The following is a 25,282-nucleotide window of genomic DNA, read 5'->3' as shown; positions in this document are numbered from 1 at the left end:
AACAATCTAAAAAGTCCATTATGCATACCTACCTGAAACCAAACACCAGAGATAGCACCAGGGAAGCAAGAGGCGCAATTGGTAGCTTAAGACAGACACAGTCATCGCTGGAGTGGGTGGAAACCAACACAGAGCTAAAAAGAATACTTAGCTTTCATTTATCAGGTGCACAGACACACGACTTGTAGCGAAAATCCATTTTTGTTCCATGCCTGCTGAATGTGTAAATAAGCAACTGTTTGCTTGCTTTTTTGACCCCAAGTGACCAAATGTATCAAATAATGCAGTTTTTGTTTCAGCATGTTTATATGCTATAAGCTTCTGTTTGCTGATGGCTCAAGTACCGAAGGTAGCAAGCAAGGCTAGGATATGAGGGTTTCCAGCCTGTTCTCACTCCCAATGCGCCATATTTGGCCTGATCAGTGGCCCAACACTGTATTTACTCCTCTAGTATAATTTCTATAATAATAAGTGCCTCTTGAGTTCTATAGAATAAAGAGCAATAAAAGTCTGTGTTGGGGCTGGTCAGGGTAGCTGGATGGGTCATACAAAGAACTGCCTGGCGTTCAAATCCCATGAGCGATCAAGTCTTGAGACAAATTTGAAATTAAGGTAGCTTACATACAATACGTAATGTAAGTCACACACTGTAAGTCACATATTATTTAACCTGAAGCATGAGCCAAACCTGTTGTGCCTAAACCAACCAAACTATGTATGTTTCACAACATTAACAGCAGTCCAAATGTCATTGTATTTAATATTGTGTGAAATGTTTGTTAGCAAGCTTTGGTAACTAGACCACGTGGACCTTTACCTACCAGACTGATGTTAGAGCAATATCATTGCAGAACATCTAGGCAGCTAACCAAGCTGCTGTTTGACCAATTGGGTTTAATAATAAACTAATATGTTAATTAGTGTCAAATGTTTGGTTTTCAGTCTTGTCATTGGCTCCCAAGTGGAAAAAAAAATAACAATGCAGCTTTAAAATACGGTTGATATGTACATCCTCTATTAAAATGACCTTATTTAAAGTGTAAAGTGAGTTTAGATATCACTCTCCATCCTGACAGGATTAGGTTTGTGTAGTACTCTCTCACTTCGGGTATTGAGTCAGATCTTGGCAAAGCAAGCCCCTCCCATCTCTGCCCCGCCATCCGAGCAACACATGACACTCGAGAGCCCAGTGCAGATATTAATAGAGGTTGTGAGTGATTTAAACCTTGGAGCTTCAAACACCACTTCTCTGCACCAGCATGGATGTCTAGTCATGGGAAAGTCAGCTGTCAATATTATTGCCAGCAGAAATACAACAAACCTTTAATAGAGCGACAAGCTTGTTTACGCTTGTTTAAAATGCATTCCTGTTCCATGTGGTGTTTTAGAATGAATCCCCCTTATATGTATTGTCTCAGCCAGCACCAGTCAATACCAAAGAAATTGATATGCGAGTGTAAGGGATCAATAGAGGATAAAAATAAGAGGATGTTTGCCTGACCTACACACACACACACACACACACACACACACACACACACACACACAAACACAGACACTCACCCAACTATTTATATCTTCATAGCCAGAACTGGCTCCCCTCCACCACAGCATAACATGGCACAGCATCTAACCAAACTTTAATAGCTAGCTTTGATATTTCAGTCCCTCTCTCCACTTGTGTGAGTAAAGAACAGCCGCTCACAGAGAAAGAAAGTCATGCTTGTTTAGCTATGGACCTGGAGGAGGTAATCCCGTCTGTTTCCATTCGGATCCGTCTTTGCTCTTTGTCGATGTTGGGTTGTCGGACGTTAGGGCTGACCTGTACTCCCTCGTCTTTTTCCAGAATGGTCTTAACGCGCTCCACCTGGCAGCCAAGGAGGGACATGTGGATCTGGTCCAGGAGCTGCTGGATAGAGGTGCAGCGGTGGATTCGGCAACAAAGGTGGGTTAATCTGAGCTACCCACTGAGAGAACTTTGGTTCCTGAAAAGTCTTGGAGATGACAATAAGGAAACCATATCAAAACCAGACGGTCAGAATTCTACACATTGTCCGACTACAAACTGACATTTTAGGCTGACTTTTTTGAACTGTTCATGCAGACAAATTTTAGTTTTCCCTATTTATTACATACCTTTCTTTCAGAGCATTTTGATAAGAATAAATAGGACAATCTGTGATAGTATTTAACCAATAAAGGCCTGGTCATATAAAACAGCGATACTAAAGAGAAAAATCTATCCATTTCAGTGGATGTACTTTGTGGAGGCCAAAAAAAATCTGTAAATGTTGGCACCTGACCGAAATGTACTGACAGTGCTGACATATGGGGGAATTGAGAGCTAGAGAGTCCGAATGCAGTAAGCCATTATAGCTCATTAGCTGTGCTGCACAATCCACTTTATGTGTACCTCTGCTTGGCTGAAATGTAAACAACAAAATACGAATGTTGACTTGAATAAATTGTGTTAACTTATCGTCCCGTTGGCAACCAGCTACACAGCTAGCTCCCTTGGCATCGAACTATGTAGAAATTCTACTCTCATCCGCTGTGTGTTAGCAATAGCCATTAGCCTTTGCTAAAATAAAGAGTTAAGACTGTGACTCATCAGTACAGCTGAACTGTTTAAATTCACATATAGTGCCCTTCATTAAGGTTAAAAAAAAATGCTTAGTAGTGTGGCACCTTGTATTGGTCATCATTATTATGGTAAGCAAATGCTTGTTCTCATTTTCCCTCTATGTATTTAAATTATCCAGAAAGGAAACACAGCACTTCACATATCCTCCCTAGCGGGTCAGGCTGAAGTGGTGAAGCTCCTGGTCAAGCGAGGCGCCGACATCAACGCACAGTCTCAGGTGAGCCTCTTTAACAATTGTTCCGCTTGTATTACTCATCACAACTATCATGTTTGAGAGCGGTGAACTTACTTTGAGAAGTGTTTGGTTGAATTGGTGTTTTTGCACGACCTGTAGTTGATTGGTAACCTGCTTATATTTGCCTGTGTGCTGTTAGAATGGATTCACTCCCCTGTACATGGCCGCCCAGGAGAATCACCTGGATGTGGTGCGATACCTGCTCGAGAATGGAGGCAATCAGAGCACTGCGACAGAGGTAAGAAGACCCTTCAGCTGATTAATAAGCACTGCATAAGCAAAACATAAAGTATTTGACATTTTAAGGATTTGACCTGTTGATGGTGCTGTATCAGAATTCTGGGGCTCACCAAAGTGAGAACAATTCACCATTAGGGGGACATGAATTTCTGTACCGAATGTCAGGGCAATCCATCCAGGAAATTGTTGAGACATTTTACTCCTGCTTGAAAAATGCCAACAGTGGCACTCAAGAGAAAGTTATGAGACCAACAAAGAGCACACTGTTTTGGGAATCATGATGCCTGTACAAAGATTGATGGCAATCTATCCAGCGTTTGTCGACACACAAAGCGGTGGACTGATCAACGTTGCCATCCCCAGAGCTGCTAGAGCGGCTAAAAAAAAAACCTGGAAAAACTTGATGATGGTGCTAAATGGAAAGTGATCACTACTCTTCACCTGGGAACAATAAATGTCTGTACAAAATTATATGGTTATTATATTGTTGATCAAAGTTAAAGGTCCAATATTGTAGATTGTTGTTTTGTTTTTTTTTTTTATAAAGCAGGTGCTATATAAATACTGTGAAACTATCAATAGAAAATCCACAGTTAAATGCGCACAGCCTGAAACTGTGCCCAGTGTGATGATTCAACCAGACAATCGCTGCCCTAATCCTCGCCCTCCAGCGCAGCCATGGTTGCAAAAACATCAACAGAGCTAATGCAGAATCTTGGTGGGTGGTGCCCGCAAAGCTGACCAATCAGAGCAGAAAGAGCATGAATAGAAGTGCTGCAGAAATGGACAGTATGAAAGAATATACATAATATACAAAAGCATTTGTTTTCTACATTTTCTAGTAGACATCCAAAATAAAAGTATGAACCTTTAAATAAGCCTTATACAAGCAGCAAAGTCCCTCCCCGTCTTGGTAGGCTTTTAACTTGAAACGTTTGCAGGAAGCATTATAATAAATTGATGATGGCTTAACAGTGTTAAGTGTAAAACTGGTTGGTGTTAAAAATGAAAGCTCAAAAAAGCAGAGTGGTGAAATAGCAGCTTCTGTATGGAATTAGTGCTTTAGAAATGTACATTGTACTGAAAAATTATTTTAAATGTATATACGTATATATGAATTTGAGTATATTGTAGGTGTTAAATATTATAATAAGACTTGCGCAACATTCCCAGATGGAGGATTTCTTGAGAACCAGATGGAAGTAATTCTCTTACCTTCTCTTCTCTTCCCTGTCTTCCCTCATTCAGGATGGCTTCACCCCTCTGGCCATTGCCCTCCAACAGGGCCACAACCAGGTGGTCTCTATCTTACTGGAGAATGATACTAAAGGCAAGGTCCGCCTTCCGGCCTTGCACATTGCTGCCCGCAAGGACGACACCAAGTCAGCCGCCCTGCTCCTCCAGAACGACCACAACGCTGATGTCCAGTCGAAGGTACGCCCATAGCGCCGTCTGGATCTGATGCGTTGGCATGTGTGGAAGTCGAGCCAGTGTGCTGCTACGTGTTTGTGCCAATATGTCTATTCTGCGTCTGTTATGAAGTGTTTGGATTATATGAGGTTGTCGTAGGATCTGGTGATGTTTGAGGTACAGAATGCAGACGGCAAAAAACATCAACGACTTTAGAATACTGACACTGGGGATCACCCACGGGTGCTTTGTAGACTCTTTGGATGGACAGACCTTGTTTACATCTGCTATTAAAATGTGATCTCCCTCTGGATAAGTTATTCTGATAATCATCAGTCTGATCACGCACTCTGTCATTATATCCTGTAGTCATAATCTCAAGATCTCATTTTTCTTGCTCATTATGCAACATGGGCGAGTAAAGCTGATAAAAAACAATAGCTTGGGAGAAGATGTTACGGTCCAGTTGTGTAGAATTCTTGTGCTTGGGCTGAGCTGTAGTAATGACATTACGACGTCAGTACCATTAGCAATGAGGTTTCCACCCAGAGTCATGATTCCTAAGCCTGTAGCAGTGACATTTCTACCTACCCAAGGTCTTGGCAATTTCTAAAACCATATGTAATGTGTAGGCACGCAGTTCTACTTATGGTTATGATAATTCTAACTCTCAACTTTGAAATATATTCAACTAAATTATTTGAAGCAGTAAAATGATAATGATATACAAACCTCTTCAGTGGTCAACTTTAATTTAAAGTCTTGTAATATATCTCAGCAGGGGCAAAAAAAGTCATTTTGTAGGTTGTCTTTAATATTATTCTAGAGTCTGTAATTTCTGGAAAACGTTTTTAACGTTTTTAAACATGGTTGATAATGGTGCCATGGATGAGTAAAGAGAAGGACACAACCCGAGTGTTTCCAGAAGGGTGAGGCCAGAAGTTATGGATTACTGTTCACAAACACAACTTTTTCTACGGAAAAAAAAAACAAAAACGACTTCATAGTTTGAACAAAAATGTGTTCGCTAAAGTAACCGCCAACGGCTGCCAAATGTGGCTGCTGTTAGCTACTTAGCTCAGTTAGCCGTGCAGTCGTCTTGCGCAGTTCCATCCCGGCCCGGCTGTGTTCGCTGTCAGTTGTCAGTCCTCAGTCGGCTGATCGCTAGCTCTATGGCGGATGACATAGCGTAGCACTATTGGCTACTATAAACCGCATTCCAATATACAATTCCCTCCCTAGCTGCATGTTTTTACAGGAAACACGCTACTAGGTCGATGGAAATGTCGCTCCGCTGGCCGTTTCATGGAACCTCAATACCACAGCAAGCTTTCCTCAACCTCGATCGAGGTGATTTTAGTTGCCCGATCTCAGAAGCTAAAGAAATGTTTCTTTACAAAACATGTAGGTACAGCAGATCATAAGATAGTTATCCAGATCGCAGCGGGTGTGAATAGGGTCCCTTAAAAAACATTTATGTACGATTTTGTGTGTCAGAAGACCACGTATATGCCGTGATATACTTTCCCATGTAACTGTGTACCTGTGTATTGTGTGTTGGAGTCTCCATCTGTCTGTCTGTCTGTCTGTGCCACCTCTCTGTGTCTCTCTCCCTCTCTCTCATTCAGTGTCTCTGTGCCTGCCACGTCACTCCTGGTCCTGCCACTAACTGGGTCTCTCCCTCTTTTCTCCTCCCCTTACTTTCAATGCTTACCTCCCTCACACTACTACCCCCATCACCCCCTCCTGCCTCGCTGCACCGGTGTCTAAGTGTAGCACTGTCCACTGCATGGAGTGTGCCACTGTCTGCAGGTTGTATGGTGGTGATACTTAAGGCTGCATGCAACCAGTGGGGGGGTGGGGGTGGTGGAGGGTTGAATTTTGAGATTGTCTTTCGACGGTCCGCAAGGGATGGGAGGGTTTAACGTGTCATTTCGGTATTGGCGGGAATTCACTGTTACCTGTTTATGTTGGAACGCTGATCTTGACTTGTGACTGTTGCCTCCGATAACGAAACAGTGGCTTTAAGTGACGTGGCTAGGGTGATGGTGATTTACCGCACTACAAGTTTTGTTTATCAATCTGCTCCCGAACGTTGAATATTGCCTCTACGGGAGCTGCAGTATATTTCAACAAAGGCACCGATTATGTCGTTATGTAACAAAACACGGCTGCAGTAGCTCAGGGTATACAGCCTTAGTGTAACGCGAGATATATGCGTTCAACTGTTGTGATGCAGTCCTGCGCTCCCCTGTATGAGTCATATGAAGAGGCTCGGAGGAGAACGGCTATAAACGGCACCACGTGCAGTCACACTCAGACGCATCAAACGCGTATCGCTGTCACACACGGGGCACAGTTCTAATCAGATGCCTCGGGAAAGCAGCGGGGACGGCTGCCTAAAATGGTCTGCTTACATCTCTGTTCTCTGAACAAAGATTGCTATCAACAGTGTAGCTGTCATGGAGCGCAGAGAGCCGACATTGTTAAAAAAAAAAAAAAAGAAGTCCAACACAGTCAGAGAAGTTGTAGACAAAACCAGGTTAGCCAAACTTTTTTTTCAACCTTTCAACTAGGGCTTGTCAAAACATTTTCTCAATTATCATGGCCAAAAGAATAATGAGATTAGTGCGATATCTACCTGTGCTAAAGGGAATCTGCGGGAAACTTTAAGTCTCACCCGTAATCTCCTGGCATAGCTCTGCACTGATAATACGATATCAGTATTTAATTTAGTGCGGCTTTAAAGTTTAACAGCCAACAATTAAACTGCGTGAGACAAAAGACAGATTGATCAATAATGCAAATCATCAGCGGTTTCTTCTCAAGAAGATCTTAGGCTCTGTTCTGCATTCCTCTGTGTGAATCTTGCACTGACACAACGAAGAGAACTAACCCGCTCCAGCCACGTCACTTGCCGGTCTTGTAACTGACTGCACAGCAGCCTCGGAGCTGCTGTGCGCGTCCGCCCTGCAGTGCGCTGATGTGTTGAACAAGCCTAACTGAACTGATCTTTCCCTCCCTCATTCCTCCTGCTTCAGATGATGGTCAATAGGACTACTGAGGTATACACAATGCTCCTTTAATTCTCCACAGATTCACTGTACAGTCCCATCCCCCTTTGTTACTTATCTTTTCTTTCCTGCCACCATTTATTTATTTTTTTCCCCCCCACTTCCACAGCACTGCATGGTGTAAAAGAGATCCCAAAGAAATCCTTTGGTTCATTTTCCCCCACCCTTTCTCTTTACTTTGTTATATCGAGAGGCCAACATGCACGGCTAACACGAATGGCCAAGCTACTGCCGTGCGTCCTGCGCTCAGGGACTGCGCACAGTCTGCTTCCGTTTAGTTTCTGGCTTAAGATTTTGTTTATTCATTCTGTCTGTATGCATTTCATTCTTTTTTTTTCTTTTTTTTCTTTTTAAACTTTATATTCATTTTATCACTGGCTCAGAAATCCCCCTTTGTTTTTGTCATGTGCGAGCCTTAGAAAAAAAACAAAACAAACTAAACAACATCCTCATTGAGATGTGCGGTTTAGTGATTCATTTCAAATGATTACATTTCCCTCCTGCAAGGTTTTGATTGGATGAATACTGTGCTGATGAATTTTAAGAAAGAGCTGTGAATGTATACTGTCCACTAGTCTGTCTTGTAATTGTCCGTATGTGTTGTTATGCATGATTTCTAGAGATGCACTATGAACTACTTAGTTTAAGACAGTACTGGTTAAATAATAGCAATATACTGCATACAGTGCATAACTTCTTATGTATGGAAGGCTGGTGCTGCCAAAATAAAAAATAAAGAACAATTTGATTCATTCAAATTGAGATGTAACTTTTCATCTGTACGCTGATGAGGTTAAATTTAAAAAAATATATATTTACAAATTTAAAACTTGTTCAAATTTAGATTAGAAATTAGAAATAATAGTCCATTTTATGCTAACGTTATACAGCAGTATTTTTTTTTTTTCCAATAGAATTTTCACACAGATTTAAATGTGAAAAAGTAAACACAATTTTTTGTCTCAACGCCTCATTTGCACTTTTGTCAGATCTAGTGCTGTTGTTCAATCTACAGATGGTGCCGCTGCATGTTTTGTATGCCCGTCTCTATGGTCAATCATAGTGAAAACTTAGGCACCCAACCCAGGCTTTTACCCAAACTCTTGGCCTTTGTCGTCAAAGTCTGTTCGCTATGATTGCGTAATCAACTCAGACTTCCCGTCAAAAATTCTCGGCATAAAGGTGGGATCGACGTAGCAGCCTCGCGTGAAACTCAGGGCAAATTCTCAACTGAGGCGGTGCCGAAGGAACGAATCGAGATGCCGTGATACGAAAAGTTTGAGACCAGCTTGAAGTTGAAACCAAGCACTGTCCAACTCGCAGTGCGTCACTTTCAAGCTAAAGCGCTTAGGGGCCGTGGTTTTTGTAGGGTTTGCCTCTCAGCCCAGTTTTCTCACAGTTTCAAAAAAAAAATAAAAATAAAAATATTCTCAACTTTCTTTAGCATAGACAGTTTTAGGAAAAGATGATATTTACAGTGGTGAAATACTGAAATTGATGAATTTACTCTAATATTGGCAGCCCCGGTCTTCCATACTCACCAGCTACCTGAACAAGTATTTTCAAATGCATGCTTGGCTACACAAGAAAAATTACTGACGTCTAATTTTTTACTCTTTTCCTACTGCAAACAATGCAAATCAGTAATGGCATGGGAAGCCATACAAATAATGACCTGCTTGGCCAAAGACCTGGCGCTGAATAGCATGTTGCATCCACGCTTACCTTCATTTGCACCATTCTAAGCTTTTTTGACTGTGTAAAGTTTTTAAACCATCACGTTAGTCACTGTATTCTTCACACTTTGTAAACAAACTTTTCCACATTAAATCGGACCACACTTACAGAATGGCAAGGTAAGGCAAGAATTTCACAACTCCTCAAACCTGCTCTTGCAATCTCTAACTTTTCTCATATATCTCTCATTGCTAACTCTTTGATACCTCTACGATGTACAGTTGACATAGTGCACTTTGGTGTTGATCAGAAATCTACCCTTCTTGTCACGTGCCAAGTTATGATTTTACTATAATTTGGTGTCGTTTGGGTACCTAATATTGTTTGTCCATCTTCATGTCAATCTTGACGACAATCTGTGTGTACTGTACATCCGTGTGTTCTGCTTTTCTTTTTCATTTCAAATTGTTTTGTTTTGTTTTTCTTTAAAGGGCAGAGGAAAAAGCTCTGCCTTTTTCATTTGTTTCGTTGGTTGATAATTTGCATGGAAGTGTGTATTGGGGTCGTGTGTATGGGTGCTACGTATTCTGACTTGAATACTTTCAAATTTCGATTTTCAGTTTCCTTTTCCCGTGACTTTGTTTTCTGTTCACTTTCTCTTTGCTTTGGTTCAATTTTCGTTCACCTTCGATGCTTGATGCGACTGCTGCATGCTGGGAAAGATCAAGATAAGTGAGTTCGGGGACGTGAAGTAAATACGTCTGACCTCTCTGCCCCCTTCCTGTGTGTCCCTCTCTTTTCCTGTCTGTCTTCTAGAGTGGATTCACCCCCCTGCATATCGCTGCCCACTATGGCAACGTTAATGTGGCCACGCTCCTGCTGAACCGAGGGGCGGCAGTCGACTTCACGGCAAGGGTAGGATCCCTCCCTGATACGCACGGTTATTTGGATCAAATCAGTAATTCTACTGAAACACTTGCACACTCATACACTATTGTTGGGGACTGAATATCAGGACTATGAGCCATTACCTTTATTTTCTAATCGGAAACTTTCAAAAAATTCCAGTGTCCAGGAGAGCTCTGCACTTTGACTTTAGCAAATTCAATTTGTGTTGTATGTTTTTCTCACTTTTTTGTATCTAGTTATTTTTCTATGTACTTTTCTTAAAGTGGCTATATGTAAGATATGGCTGGTTTAAAATTTTATCAACAAGTGTTGATGTCAAAGTGCTGTAGCGATGGTGCATTTTTGTAGCTAACCCTTGAAGTTATAACCCTGGCTTCCTCCACAAAAAGCCTACATGTATGGGGTTTTTGAGTCTGATTTTGGATTATTGCAGAAAATCTGTCAAACACAAGTTCGTGTTACTTACAGGTTTTATGCATCAAGTTAATCTTCACAGATCAACATCGCTTTTATGATGTCAATTAAATCTCTAGCAGTGAAAAGCTAATGTAAGGCGTTAGAATAGCTTGTAACTTGTTTAGACACCAGCCACCTTTTTTGACAAATGCTCAATAATTCAAACGTGGGGTATTTACTGGTTTATCTTAAGTCAAAGAACAAAATGTGAGAATCTGTTTGGCTTGTGTTACCTACAGACGTTATTACAAAACCCATCAGCTTTGAGGTGAGAAAACCGGTTGTCCAAAAACGGTAACTTGTTTCCGGGCTTGAAGACTCATTCGTGCGCCGCTCTATTTATGTGCGTAGTTGCAGAGATGTCTACTGAACTATGTTGTCGACAGTCCAATAGCCACTGTAATTTCAGCTTATGTGAGCTGATCAATCAGAGCAGACTGGGTAGTCAGCAGAGAGACATCGAAGGAACGGCAACTAAAGCAGAGCGTTTTCAAATGTACTTCAAGCCGTCTCGGAGGATGTGTTCAGGCCCAGCCTGGTGTCCAGCTTCGTTCTCTCTCACGCTGCCAAAGCTGAGCCGATGCCATATTTCACAAATTAGTCGCCGTCATATTGAGGGGGATTTTTTTTTTCTTCTTCTTTTTTTAAATGTGTTGTTCTCTCGAAGCTGCCATAATGAAGGTATTACACAATAAGTATTACATGAATCTAGATCTCAGTCCCTGTATCATCTCTGTCATACCTTTCTCTTAAGCCTTCAGACAGCCCTCTTCAAGTGGGCCTCGTCTTTTAACCGAGGTTTTGAAAAGGCCAGACATCTCTTGTCCCCCCCGCACCCCCAGCTACCTCAGCAGTACACATTGCTAACTCTCATTCTTGGCCCGTCAGATATGTATTTTGTCCTTTCAGTTCAGTCAGTATAATCCTGAGAACAAATTTGGCTGCTCTATTTTTATCCGTGTGAGTTTGGATCGAAAATAGCTCCTTTCTCACCTCTTGCGGGAAAAAGAAAAGAAGAAAACAATGTGCGCTTTGCATGATAGGTGGAGTTCAGAAGCGTTTCTTCCTGGGCCTCGTGGGATTGGCTGTGTTGTTTTAAATCATGTGTGGTTAAAATGTTTGAGGGAGCCATCACTATTTAAAGAATTACGTTTGTATTGCTTTTGAGGATTAATGTTTTTTTTGTTTTTTTTTACTGTATTTCATATTTTTCAATTAATTGATTAAGAAAATGTGCAACGGTATACAGCTGAGTGTGATTTCAATCTCGATGTCATTAACCTTTAAATTGATAATTAAAATGTCATTAATCAAAACACTGACATGTTTTAATGTGCCTTGCTACGTCATTAAACTGGATTTTCTCTCCCCGCTGTAGAATGGGATAACTCCTCTACATGTGGCGTCTAAGCGTGGCAACACTAACATGGTCGGCCTGCTGCTGGACCGGGGCTCTCAGATTGATGCTAAAACACGGGTGAGTATCGTGAAAAACAGAACTATGGCGCTGTAATATCATTTTAGTCGTGAACTACAGACTGATCATCCCGATTAAATGGGAGTTAATATCAAAACGGCGCCCACGATACGCATCTTCCCCTTCCCTCCCCCTTTTTCTCCACAGGGGTCAAATGTTTCTGCTATTAAATCCACAGGAGCATAAAAATGACCAGCTCGTTATCATCATCTCCATTAGTGACAACAGATGTGAATGTGAGCTTAATGCTGTTGTTGTCATTTGAGCCGGACCTCAGCGGGTCAGCGGATTAAATTCAGTATCCGACTGGATGGACGACCTGACCCTTTGTGGTGTTCTGTTGGTGTGTGGCGGCTCACAGGGCAGCCGCGTTATTAGCTGTATTTCGATTCCAACCAACACGAACGACATCCAGCCCGCGTTAGTCGCTGGCCGCACCTGCGTTTGGACAGAAACATGGCTACATTTACATTACAGCAGCTAATGAGTTATTTGTTAAGGACTTCAGCATGTAAAGTGAGTGAAACCACTTTTTGCTGTCCTACAGGATGGACTGACCCCCCTTCACTGTGCAGCTCGCAGTGGGCACGACACATCTGTGGAGCTGCTGCTGGAGAGAGGAGCGCCCTTATTGGCCAGGACCAAGGTGTGTCACTTCACCTTTCACCTTTTACAGTCAAAGGGATGGACGCGTGTTACACAAGTCACCTTTTCAAGCTGTGTCACAAGTAGTGTACATATAAAACAACATCCTCAGAGTTATTATTTTCATACGTTATAGGGTTCTGTACATTTAGTAGTCCAATACAGATTGTATACAGACTGAATCATAATGTAGTTCTTTAGGCTGTTTGTGGTGCAGCCGATAACTTTTGAAACTTTTTAAAGGAACGGTCTTACTTTTTGCACATACACTATATGTGTGTGTGTGTTGAACAGTGTACTTACATCAGATTACGATGCAATACAGCGCGTAAACATTTCAATCAATGTGAAAAATGTGAAAAATCTGTAATACCAAAAGTAATGGTTCTTTGATATATCGCTAGTGTGGTCCCCTATTTCCAGTCAATGCGCCAAACTAGGCTAAAATGTTGAATGTCCACTATTTTAATGTATATTATCAATGTTGTGGATATATACATTTCAAGCACTCTCTGCTTCATTTTACAAACAAAAATAGATATTAGTCCATCATTCACTTTTCTTTTATCTTTTTTATTATGACGATGATCGAAGAAAAGATAAGATCAGATAAAAATCTTCCACTGTGTATCTCCATCATTACCTCTCTTCCGCGTCCCAGAATGGGCTGTCTCCTCTTCACATGGCGGCACAAGGCGACCACGTCGACTGTGTCAAACACCTTCTGCAGCACAAGGCTCCCGTCGACGACGTCACGCTGGACTACCTGACGGCGTTACACGTGGCCGCGCACTGCGGTCACTACCGAGTCACCAAGCTGCTGCTGGACAAGAGGGCCAACCCCAACGCCAGGGCGCTGGTATGACTCAGAGATGCTGTGAAACTTTTTTAATCCTCTTCCAGAAATTCAATGAGTTCTAAGATGCAGACTCAGTCGGCTAAGATGAATGTTACTTATTGTTTGGGTTCACCCTTCACCGTGTGCTTCCATGTTTAACCGACAGAATGGCTTCACTCCGCTGCACATAGCCTGTAAGAAGAACCGAGTGAAAGTAATGGAGCTGCTGGTCAAATATGGAGCCTCTATCCAGGCCATTACAGAGGTGAGTAACACACCTGAGTGCAACCTAAATGAACAAAAAATGTTTTTCTTTGAACCTAGTTGGGGGGGGGGGTACACGACGGGTCAGGGCCTGGCTGCTATCACATGTGTGTCTTAACCAAACAGTCATACAAGAGAGGAGGTCCGGATGGTAGTGGATGTAGGCGGTTCAAGATTATTTTTGTGTAACTGGCTCAATCAGCCTCTGCCCCCGGGCCTAGTGGGTACCGTACAATGTGCACAAACGCTGTCTGAGACTCCTTTAGCAACTGCTGAAAAATCCTGAGGCCATTTGGATCCCTCAGGGAGAAGAACTCCAAAGGAACTGACCGGCTTAGAACCACCTCACTGCTCAGCATGGAAGGCAAGATATTTTTTACAGCACCTTTTCCCAGCGGCTGTCAAAGCTCCTCTTTGAAAAGGACTGGAGAAGCTCATCTCATGGGCAAGGATGAGCTTCACGCCATAGAAGGTACCTTGTATTGAAGAAAAGGGGAAACCTGTGGAGTTCCACTTCACAATTTCTGAGACCATCATTCCAACACCGTCAGAAAAGCCAGTCAAGACCCTGGGGACACTCTTTTACTGCAGCCCGAGGGAATCAGATGCAATTCACAAAACCTGCTGTGACTTTGAAGCCTGGCTTACCAGTACTGAAAAGTCTGGGTTGCCTGGTCATTTCAAGGCTTGGATATACCAGCATGCCATTCTGCCCAGGGTTTTGTGCAGAAGGCCCTTGTTGGGACAGTAGCAACAAGGCGATCAGGCCTGGGCTACTTTTCAAGCTTCCTGATCTGCAAAACAAAAGGAAAGGATCGACATCTCCTTCAGGAAGAAACATTGTACATTTAATGCGTTTCTTGTTTTTCTTCCCTTTTTTTTTTAATGCAGAATGATATATGATAATGGGAGAAAGAAGAAAAAATGACACAATCTAAACGCAAAAGTCTGGCAGTTCCTGTATTTTTGTTTCAAACCAGTTTGTCTGGAGAAGTATCTTTCGCCTCCACAGACATTGCTAGCAATTGCCAGATTAAATCATTCACATATTTGCATGTTAACACCTTCGCTTAGCTCTCCTTGAGTTAAAAAAAAAATATTGATGATTGACATGCCTCTTTTACTTTCCTTCCTCTGTCCAGTCTGGTTTGACTCCGATCCACGTTGCAGCCTTCATGGGTCACCTGAACATAGTCCTGCTGCTGCTGCAGAACGGGGCCTCGCCTGACGTCAGCAACATTGTACGTAATGCGAATCAGAGACAGGGGAAGTGACGGAAAGGATAGTAATGTATTCTCTTGTAATTTAGTAGGTTTATGTGAGACATCAGAGGTTAGATTAATGAATATTTTAGTTGAACGTGTGTTTGTTGACTGATCTGATCCGCACGCTGCTGTGTGTTGTGCCTACAGCGTGGAGAAACGGCGTTACATATGGCAGCCAGGGCAGGCCAGGTGGAGGTGGTCAGATGTCTGCTGAGGAATGGAGCAATAGTGGATGCCAGGGCACGGGTAAGATGGCTGTTACCTAAAGTGGCATGCCAAGAGAGGGCGGTAGTTTTTGCGTCACCAAGGTGCCATTCCTCTTCTACTGTGTCATCTTCAGGAGGACCAGACTCCCCTCCACATTGCGTCCCGTCTGGGAAAAACAGAGATTGTGCAGCTGCTGCTGCAACACATGGCCCATCCAGATGCTGCCACCACCAACGGCTACACCCCCCTCCACATCTCGGCCAGGGAGGGGCAGGTGGAGACCGCCTCTGTCCTGCTAGAGGCTGGAGCGTCACACTCGCTGGCCACCAAGGTGGGTCGAGGAACCGTGCTCTGTCTTTTTTCATTCGAGCGCTTTTACAACATCCCTCTCATAGAAGCATTCAGGGAGCATTAATTGTCTTATTAAATGAGGATAAGGGGTGGCTGTTTATGACCAACTCTCCTGAATGCACCAAGCATGATAGCCTGCTGTACACGTTCCACCATGTCTCGATTTTAATTAGAAAACTGGCTGAAATGAGCTTTCAATTCATATGAGAAAGAAGAAAGAAAGAGAGAAAAAAAAACACTTGAACACTAGCTTTCCGTTAGCCTGCAGATACAGTTCCAGACACGTATCGTATCACAACAAAAGACAACTGCCTGCTAGGAAGATAACTCTGGCAGTGTCTGAGGTGTTTTAGAGATCCTTTCCCATTGTTTATTGTTCAATCACTGAAGGTTTTTTTTGTGTGTGTGTGTGTGTGTGTGTGTGTGTGTGTGTGTGTGTGTGTGTGTGTGTTGAATTCTGGAATCTTTATTTTTGGTGAATTTTACTGAACTAGTCCAACCCAAACCTGTAAAGAGGACGCCAGGATTAAGTCACGCGGTTATTGTCAAATCCAGACGTGAGCTCAACAACAGCAATACCGTCAGTAATGGAAACAAAATCGAATTGTGTGTTTGGAGAACCGTGACCTCATCTTACCAAGCATAGGCAAACTATGAGCCATCTGATGACTACATTTTGGAATCATTTTTGACTCTTTAAGTTGAATTTGTAAGTGCCTCTCTCTGTGTTTTTATCAAAACAAACCGTTTCTGCCACAAATCAACCAAATCTGTGGAAACACGAAATGCACAACCGGATTAAATGAATGTAACAAATGTGCAACAGCAGCAGCAACTTAAAGTCACGCACTGATGAAAAAATGGAGTGCGCGTACACAGCAAACAGCAGTCCCATGGTGGCCTCTCCTGAAGCCTGAGTGTTACTGCATGTGCAGGTCTCTGTTTGACCCACTTGTGGTGAATGATTGATGACATTGTAGAGCCGCCTCCCTCTGAATCGTGCATGTAGCCTGAATGCGGTCAAGTGATTTGTCATCGTCACCGTGTTTACCAGAGGAGGCTGCACAGTCCAGATCATTACTGTACATCCATTGTGGGACGGATGAGTCCTTCACCTGGTTGATGCACAGCGTCCTCTGATGCAGTGCGTTCAGTGTGCCTCCTCCCGCCCCTTTCTCTCTGGGCTGTCTCTCAGGAGGAAGGGTGTGGCCGTCGCTATGGAAACCAGATCAGGGAAAGTTCTTGTCACGCAAGTGTAAGACTCTCCAGCCATCCAAGCACGTTTATAATGGTCCTTATCCTTTAATTAAATTTTTTTTTTTTTTGCATTGAACAACATGTTTTTTTTCCAGGCCTCGGTTTCAGGAAACCCTCTCTCTTCTCCTCCATCCCTCTCCTCTCCATCCTTTCCATTCTTTTTCCTTCGATCACCTATTACATCAGATATAATTCTGGGTTTGGCAAACAAAGGATCGCTCCCTCCGTGGGCAGGGCTCGGTCATGAACACACTGATCATGTGGTTCCTGTAAGCTCCAGCCTGGTTCTGTATTTCAAAGTAGATAAAGTGCCCCCTCTGCTGGTTGTAATGTGGAAGTTAAAAGACTGTTTTATTTAAAAAAAAAATTTATTTAGGGTTACATAGAATTGCATCAGCATGCCAGCAGTCTCCAAGTCTTTATTGTTTTATGTCAGTAATAACATGGTGGTGAAGATAGCTCATCAGAAACCATTGTAGCGCATACCTATGATGTATGTATACAATGATGATGTCAGAAGTAAATGTCAGTAACAGAATGTGTCTGTGAAAGAGACAATATTTTTACTGTGTTGACCTCCTCAAGTGTTGGACTTAAAACATGTTTACAATAAACTGATCTGCATCTATTTATTTACTGAAATTATACAAATATTTCTGGATATAAGGAGAGATCAGAGGAACCACTGACAGAAAAGTTGATCATAAGTAAGATTTCTGTAAAAGAATAGCTAGACCTTTGTGATGTAGTTTGTTGAGTTGCGCAGTTACATTGTCACAAATGTGTCCAACAATGTTTCATGCCGAGAAATCCATAACTTTACTTAAGGCAACTAGCGGCTCATTTGATCGCCTGCCGCTTCAACTTCCCAGAGAGAGTGAAAAGGAACACAAGTCACAAGGGGATTTTCATCAGCAATGGTGGTTGTTTAATGGTGTGTTCATTAGCAGAAAAGCAGAGCTGTCCTCACATCAGCTCACAACAGCTCCAGATCAGAGCAGAATCCGATGTAACTCCGGGTGTGCATTCCTCCAGAACGTCTGGCTCTGCACTCCAGAGCTGGAGGCCCTGAGCAGCTGTGCAGAGATATCCTGCATTCACCATCTTCAAGTGTGCCTCTCAATCTCCTCTCTGGTTGCTTCTTTCCACAGAAAGGTTTCACTCCCCTGCATGTGGCCTCCAAGTACGGGAGCCTAGATGTAGCCAAACTTCTGCTGCAGCGCCGCGCTCCACCTGATTCGGCTGGGAAGGTATTTATCCAACATAAAATCTGTATCTTGTAGTTGTTCCTGTTTTTACTGTAAATGCTTTAGTGAACCCTTTTCCTGCAGGATTTTAAATTAAAAGCGGTTTGCTGTTTGTTCTATATTGAGGTTAAGTTGACTGAAGGAGGACCGGTAAGCCTAGTTTCAATGAAATCAGCCGTTGTTACTTCATTTGGATTAACTTTGTTTCATTCCAGAAAACATAAAACGGATAACAGAAGCATTTTGACACCAACGTTCCTTTTCTTTCTTCGAATATGTTCGTCTTCGCATCATAATAAGGAGCCGCTCAGCGATCATTTCACCTGTTGCCGTCTAATATAACCTGCAGCCTTCCCCCTATAACCCTTTACCGTTAACTGTGTCTGTGTGTGTAGTGTTAATGGCTTGGTGCTGCACTAACCGCTGTTTAATCCATGTGCGCTCACCATCCGTCCCCTTACAGAATGGCCTCACCCCGCTCCATGTCGCAGCACATTACGATAACCAGAAGGTGGCGCTCCTGCTTTTGGATAAGGGAGCGTCCCCCCACGCCATGGCCAAGGTGAGAGTGCGCGGCGAAGAGTTCCAGACACTGTGCTGGAGTATACTGAGAGCTGAGTGACAATAAGATGGTACAAGGAAAGTTAAGCCAGAAGTAAAGATATGTTTTCTTTCAAATTTAAGTTAGACGTCAGGAACACGCAGCTCAATCAAGCAGAGAGGATGAAATTCACCTAGGAAATTACACCGAAGACGTTGACTGATGTGTCAGCGGGTTTCTCACCTCACGATGTGATATTCAGGCTCGGTACGACTTGGCAGTAGATTTGATTCCTCCTTGAGCACTAACAGTTCAACAGATCGTTTTCACACTCAGTTGCATTTTTTGGCTCAAATGTTTTTCGTTTTTAATAGTATAGGCATATTATTCAAACATAACGTTACCTTGCATATTCTGTTTGTATGCAACAGGACATAGGTCTACATAATATGACAGAGGAAAGCAATTTAACAAATAAAATGAGGCAGCATTGTTTGTTTTTTTCGTCGACCTACTCAACAGATATATACCGTATATTGTAATTTCGACTTTAAAAAGGACATTTTGTGTACCACTGAGCACTTGGGGCAGCAGGAGAGTGTACGCGTCACCTGGATTGTGTCAGCTAAGATGTGTGTTCGTGGTAATAGAGGACCAGCGCGACAGTGTGACTCACTGACAGTATTTGAGTTTTTCAGAGAACAATAGAGGAAGACGCATCATGCTTTGATAGGCAAGCTTTACTTTTTAATAGGGTAAATCCACTGTTGATTTAACTCTACACACGGGAGTCGCTGGCGGTGAAAATAGCAGGCCTTATTCTGTAATACTAGTCAACTTCACTTTATTTCAGTAATATGTGTGTGTTGAAACTACTACCATGCCAAAACAATGGACTTATATGGCGTTAAATGCATTTGGTGCTAATAAGATTACGTAACAACCCTACTGGATGAACTACTAAGTTCATTTTAGTTTCTAAACAAAAAAAAGGTAAGATCCAGCAGTGACGCCGTTTTCTCTCCCTCGCTGTCTCCGTGCATCAGAACGGCTACACTCCCCTCCACATCGCCGCCAAGAAGAACCAGATGGAAATCGCCACGGTGCTGCTGCAGTACGGAGCCGAGACCAACATTCTGACCAAGCAGGGCGTCACTCCGCTCCATCTGGCCTCCCAGGAGGGCCACGCGGACATGGCTGCGCTGCTGATAAGCAAGGGAGCCCAGATCAATGTGCAAACTAAGGTACAAACCTGCGCTGGATTTGTGTGACACATTAATAAATGCTCAAAACTACAGCATCACATTACCATGCCAAGGGTGTTGGGCGTATATGACATAATGTAAGACACTTAAATCATTTCAGCTAGTGTGGTTTTCACCTATCGTTTACTGCAATTACAGCTACAGTGTTACACATTGTTACACGGATTAGCTGCGTTAGCCTATAGAACAGTGACAAAGGACAGAATGTGGTGTGAATATGGCTGCTGTGCATGTAGTAACTGTGTGTATGTATGTGTTCCTCGTGCAGAGTGGTCTGTCTGCCCTCCATCTGGCAGCACAGGAGGACAAAGTGGCTGTTTCTGAGATCCTTGCAAAGAACGGAGCCAACCTCGACCAACAGACCAAAGTATGAGCAGTCCCTGTTTTTTCATGCCAGTTGTAACAAAGTGTTATTGAAAGCCATCTCACATCTCACAAACGTATTGACGGATTTTCTTTTACAATTATGCCACATCAGTGTAACTTGTCCTTTAGTCTTATTCACGATCTGAGGATTATAACAGATTTGTCTTTGTATTGCAGTTGGGATACACCCCGCTCATCGTAGCATGTCACTATGGGAACGCCAAGATGGTCAACTTCCTACTTCAGAATGGAGCCAGCGTCAATGCCAAGACCAAGGTACCGAAACTGAGTGAAAGTAAATGCTTGCAGAGCTCAGATAAACGTTCTCATCTGACGTCTTCAGTTTCTATTTTTACATGCATTTCTCAATAGTTATCTTAATATCATCAAGTATTAATATTATGTCTCACATGTTGATTCTAATGTTTAATATTAACAGTACATCATTGTATGATTAAGATCTTTTTAATGTTACAAAAAATACATATAATTAATGTTATAATGACTCTGTTCTCATCATTACAATGTACAAATTATTCAGCTTTGATAAGTATAAGTTTGTATATATATACAGTAGTATACGTGATTAATTAATTTAATGGTCGATTTAACATTTTGACTTTAATGTGCCATGTTCTTTCCCTCCCAGAATGGATACACTCCCCTTCACCAGGCAGCCCAGCAAGGAAACACACACATCATCAATGTTCTGCTGCAGAATGGTGCCAAGCCCAATGCTATCACTGTGGTGTGTACAGAAACCCCTGCCCCACACACACATATATGTATATATGCATAAATATATATAATTTCCGATATACGTCTGATTTCACTGTGCGTTCTTGTCCAGAATGGTAACACTGCTCTGGGTATTGCTCGGAGGCTGGGCTACATCTCTGTGGTGGACACGCTGAGGGTCGTCACAGAGGAGATCATTACCACCACTACGGTATGTCACACACCTATAACATTTAACAAATGACATTTTTAAAAACATCAAATTGATTTCCTGTCACATGCTGATGTGCAATATCATGTTAGAGACAGCAAGAATCTGTAGCGGAATGGAAATGTCATAAGACGTCATGTGATAAACGATTGTTCCGAAACATTTAGTTTAAAGCAACGCTGTGTAAGTGAAAGGTGATCTAACACATTATTCCCAAATCCATATTCCCTTGCAAATCAACAGCGAAACTCATTAGGAAGATAACACACCTATTTTCAGTTAAATCCACACAGAAATTCTGGTGATACAGCCTTTCTTTGGTATGATCAGTAGCATATGGTGGCCAATGCTAACGTTAGCAAACTTCACAAAAGTCACACACGTCGAACAATTAGTAATTCTTGTGTGGAATGTCAAGAAAAATTCAAATTTCCGTCATTCCGTCATAGCTATTTTGATCAAATTGACCACCGTTCAAAGACCATGCTAACGTTAGCTAAGATGTGAATGTTCTTTAGCACACAGGACCTTTATTTTCCTATAAGCATTATTTCAACAGTATTTCAAGTGGCAATAGCAAAGTTTGTTGACGCTGGTGGTTGCTCATGCTAGCAGAAATGTGGTTTAATACTACAGCACCCAGAATTCTTGGTGCAGCAAAGTGTTTTTGTTTTACTAAAGAAGTCAAAATAACTGGCTGCATCCATCATTCTGTGCGCAATAGTGATATGATTTTATGCCGTTCACAGCAGGGCACAGTGACAGGAGTTGGTCACCTTACTAAGAAGTTGGAGGCGTCAGTGAATAGATGATGACTTAACAGAAATGTATTTGAATGAAAAGTTTTGAGATTTTTAATGAATTGCAGGTCCAAACAAAACACAGGTGTCTAGAAAAAAGTTCAACTAAATTGTAGAAATTCTGGTTCTGGATCACATCTGTTGACCAAATACATTTCTTTGGATTTGTTATTATTTTTTAAATTTCCATTTCCATACAAATACTAAGAACTCGTGTTTGGAGCTAATTAACGTACAATTACCTTTCTGTTCAGAATCAGAATCAGAAATCCTTTAATGTCCCGCAGACGGGGAAATTTGTTAATTTGTTAGTTGCAAGTGACAGATTGAAATGTCCACCCTTTTTATGTTAGTGAGAGTACATGTTGGATAAACATCTCAGTATAATGCAAACTGACAACTGTTTGGACAAAAGCTGAACATTATAACCTGCATGAAGATAGTATATGTTGCACTGCTGTCGTATTATGCTACATTGGTTTCAGCCAGGTCTACTGAGTGGACAGACAGCTGAGTGTGGTGTGAAAATGAGTCTAATGGGATCTTTTTCCTCCCGTGCTGCCAGACTGTGACAGAGAAACACAAGCTGAACGTGCCAGAGACCATGACTGAAGTGCTGGATGTCTCTGATGAAGAGGGTGAGTCATGTTTTACACTTAGGCCTGTCAACATCAACCGACAGCATAGCCCTCGAATGGAAAGAGATACCTTAGTGGTATTTTAAGCTCAAATTGTGTTACATGCTTCTGTCTTCCTTTTAAGGCCAGTTTGAAGTCTGGCATTAGTAGGTTTTAAGAGGTAGTGAGTGACTGTGCTATCAAACCCACAGCACTGAGATGCATTGATGATGACGCTATATCAGACGACTCGATGGACGAGGAGGAAGGTATTCAGCACGGTGCTTTGTGTGACGACTTGCTGTTCGGATTTTTCCAGGAGTGGGGCTGTGTGTTAAGCATGACGAATGAAAGCTACAATACTAACTTTAATGTGATGTTTTGAGACCGGTGATGCACAGAGAGTAGCCAAAGTTGTGGAGAGCCAAGACGGTTTGCCTCATGACGGTCTCATAAGAAAATCATGTTTGGCTTAAAGCATCAATACACTTTATTTCCTTAAATCTAAGGAAACTTTTGGGAAATGTATTTACGTACTTAATTTCTGAATTTGAACTGAAGATCCATAATAGCCCCATCATATAGTTCAAAGTTGCATAGGTTGCTAGTGTCATGACATGTTTATGCTAGCTAGCATGAAGCAGTGGGGAAACAGCTTACCCGACTTTGTCCAAAATTCATAAATATATCTTCCAACACATGGAAAGCTTGCTAATGAACATGTCAAAAATATTACAAACAACAAGGGGGGTAACAGGGACAGAAAGGGGCAGTTTCTTTTGGACTTTCTCGAAGTGTTGAGTGAAAAAATAAATGTTGACAAAAACCATAACAAAACCTAACAATCTCACATTGGGAAATGCTAACTCCCTTGGAAGCTGCTAAGCTAAACTTAGGTTCTGGTCCGTTAGGTGCAAGTGGGTCCTAGCAAAAAACAAAATGATTTGGATGTGACAGCCCAAAAATGTTTTTTGTGAAGGCTAGTTGAGGGCAACTTAGGAATCCTAGCAATTTATACGCATCGTCAGTGTATTGTATAATATCGCAGTGGCCTGCTTTGAGGACACAGTTAGGGAAACTGAGTCAACTATAATTTGCTCTATCTTCATACGCTCTTCCTCCTCCAGGTTGCCTGTATACTAATGGCACCAGAACATCTGTGTCTATCTGCAGTATGTTTATTTCACTTTTTATGCTGGCCTAGCATAATACTATCTGCCAGACCTGGGCCAAAGGCAACTACATCTGCTTCAATTTAAATGTTAACAAATCCCTCTGGCTTTAAATCATCGGATGACTACTTTAATCACCCGAGTGTCTGTTGCAAGATGTCAACCCAGTTCGAAATACTCTTCTTCAGACTCACATATGCCCGAGAGTGTTAATGTGCCACAAAACACCTTCTGACTATTGCCGTTTTTCCATCAGCACCGTTGGCAGCGCAAAGTCAAACTCTGGCAGTGTTGATTTGTTTTTTTCCATCATTACTTCCGCTGCTCACTTGAATCGATACTAAACTCGTGTCTGTGCAGAAAACCTGAGAGAAAGATGTTTTTAAAATACATTTAAAGTTCAGCTCTCTGTACTTTTGTAGCTTTTAAACTGAATCTCTTTAGTTTCTCTCGTCATGCTTGATGTACTTTCAAACATGTGCTGTGTTTTACCAAGGAGTCATGTTTAGTTACCGTTGCCACTTCACAATGAAAGCTTTTAGATTACTAAATAAAGGGGGGCTTTTACTGTGCAGACTTAACAGTAAATGAAACGTGATTGTAACTGAATTAGCAGAGCCAGTTTGTTAGGGGCGACTCTTCGATAGTACTGCGGGGATCGAGACAAGCGTGTCATTGGTTAGAGACACACTTTCAAGCAAGTAGACCATTTGTGGTGGTGGAAGTCTTGTCCTGGTCAAACGGCGTAGAGCCAGGCAGGCAGATGTAATGGAAAAACGGCATTATGCTGATACAGAACATTTTGGCCCAGGTGAATCTGCACCCCTGCTGTACAGTAGTGGAACAGCAGTAGAGCTTTGCTATGATACAGATGACACTATTTACTTTGAGACTAATTGCTTGTTTTTGCTTTACTGTGCAATATTCATTTAGATCACGTGATGCGAAGGTTCATATCCATCAATAGTGATCCGACCGAAAAACCTCATTTCGTAAGCTCACTCTCTGTCTGCTCTCCCAAAGGCGATGACACGATGACAGGTGACGGAGGGGAGTATCTGCGGGCCGAGGACCTCAGGGAGCTGGGAGACGACTCCCTGCCGGGACAGTACCTGGACGGAATGAACTACCTGCGCTTCAGCCTGGAGGGGGGACGCATTGACAGGTACGTCAAACTCCGTCACATGTAACCAACAAGCAAGCAGACAACAATTACATGATTAAAAAAAAAAAAAAAAAAAGCCCAGCCGTGTTTCAATCTTGATCTTCCTCCTTTTACTGACCTTTATCCTGTCAATTGACCGATAGGGCTGTGTTGCTGTGTCTGTAACTGTTTGTATTTATGACACCTTTCCTGCCGAGGACAACAAACTCAC

At 42.3% G+C, this 25,282-nt stretch overlaps 1 protein-coding gene across 25 annotated transcripts in view; it reads left to right on the top strand.

Annotated features, from left to right (window-relative positions):
* The window catches only part of ank2b (ankyrin 2b, neuronal), a 186,512-nt gene that overhangs the window by 120,035 nt on the left and 41,195 nt on the right, over window positions 1-25,282 (top strand). For 14 of the 25 annotated variants that reach the window (XM_037112339.1, XM_037112338.1, XM_037112334.1 and 11 more), the window contains exons 3-26: window positions 1,847-1,945; window positions 2,763-2,861; window positions 3,019-3,117; window positions 4,368-4,553; window positions 7,571-7,594; window positions 9,451-9,459; window positions 10,097-10,195; window positions 12,024-12,122; window positions 12,670-12,768; window positions 13,429-13,626; window positions 13,772-13,870; window positions 15,012-15,110; window positions 15,282-15,380; window positions 15,475-15,672; window positions 18,101-18,199; window positions 18,660-18,758; window positions 19,784-19,981; window positions 20,271-20,369; window positions 20,546-20,644; window positions 21,018-21,116; window positions 21,219-21,317; window positions 22,683-22,755; window positions 22,947-23,003; window positions 24,930-25,071. In XM_037112339.1, coding sequence (XP_036968234.1) covers window positions 1,847-1,945; window positions 2,763-2,861; window positions 3,019-3,117; window positions 4,368-4,553; window positions 7,571-7,594; window positions 9,451-9,459; window positions 10,097-10,195; window positions 12,024-12,122; window positions 12,670-12,768; window positions 13,429-13,626; window positions 13,772-13,870; window positions 15,012-15,110; window positions 15,282-15,380; window positions 15,475-15,672; window positions 18,101-18,199; window positions 18,660-18,758; window positions 19,784-19,981; window positions 20,271-20,369; window positions 20,546-20,644; window positions 21,018-21,116; window positions 21,219-21,317; window positions 22,683-22,755; window positions 22,947-23,003; window positions 24,930-25,071 — 2,570 coding nt within the window. The remainder of the gene's footprint in view (window positions 1-1,846; window positions 1,946-2,762; window positions 2,862-3,018; window positions 3,118-4,367; window positions 4,554-7,570; window positions 7,595-9,450; window positions 9,460-10,096; window positions 10,196-12,023; window positions 12,123-12,669; window positions 12,769-13,428; window positions 13,627-13,771; window positions 13,871-15,011; window positions 15,111-15,281; window positions 15,381-15,474; window positions 15,673-18,100; window positions 18,200-18,659; window positions 18,759-19,783; window positions 19,982-20,270; window positions 20,370-20,545; window positions 20,645-21,017; window positions 21,117-21,218; window positions 21,318-22,682; window positions 22,756-22,946; window positions 23,004-24,929; window positions 25,072-25,282) is intronic. The other 11 variants (XM_037112358.1, XM_037112355.1, XM_037112356.1 and 8 more) reach the window with 5 other exon arrangements.

This window comes from Acanthopagrus latus, chromosome 10 (assembly GCF_904848185.1).
Source record: "Acanthopagrus latus isolate v.2019 chromosome 10, fAcaLat1.1, whole genome shotgun sequence".
Lineage (NCBI taxonomy): Eukaryota > Metazoa > Chordata > Actinopteri > Spariformes > Sparidae > Acanthopagrus > Acanthopagrus latus.
The sequence above is the reverse complement of the archived record's forward strand: the minus strand, read 5'-3'. Positions and strand labels throughout refer to the sequence as shown.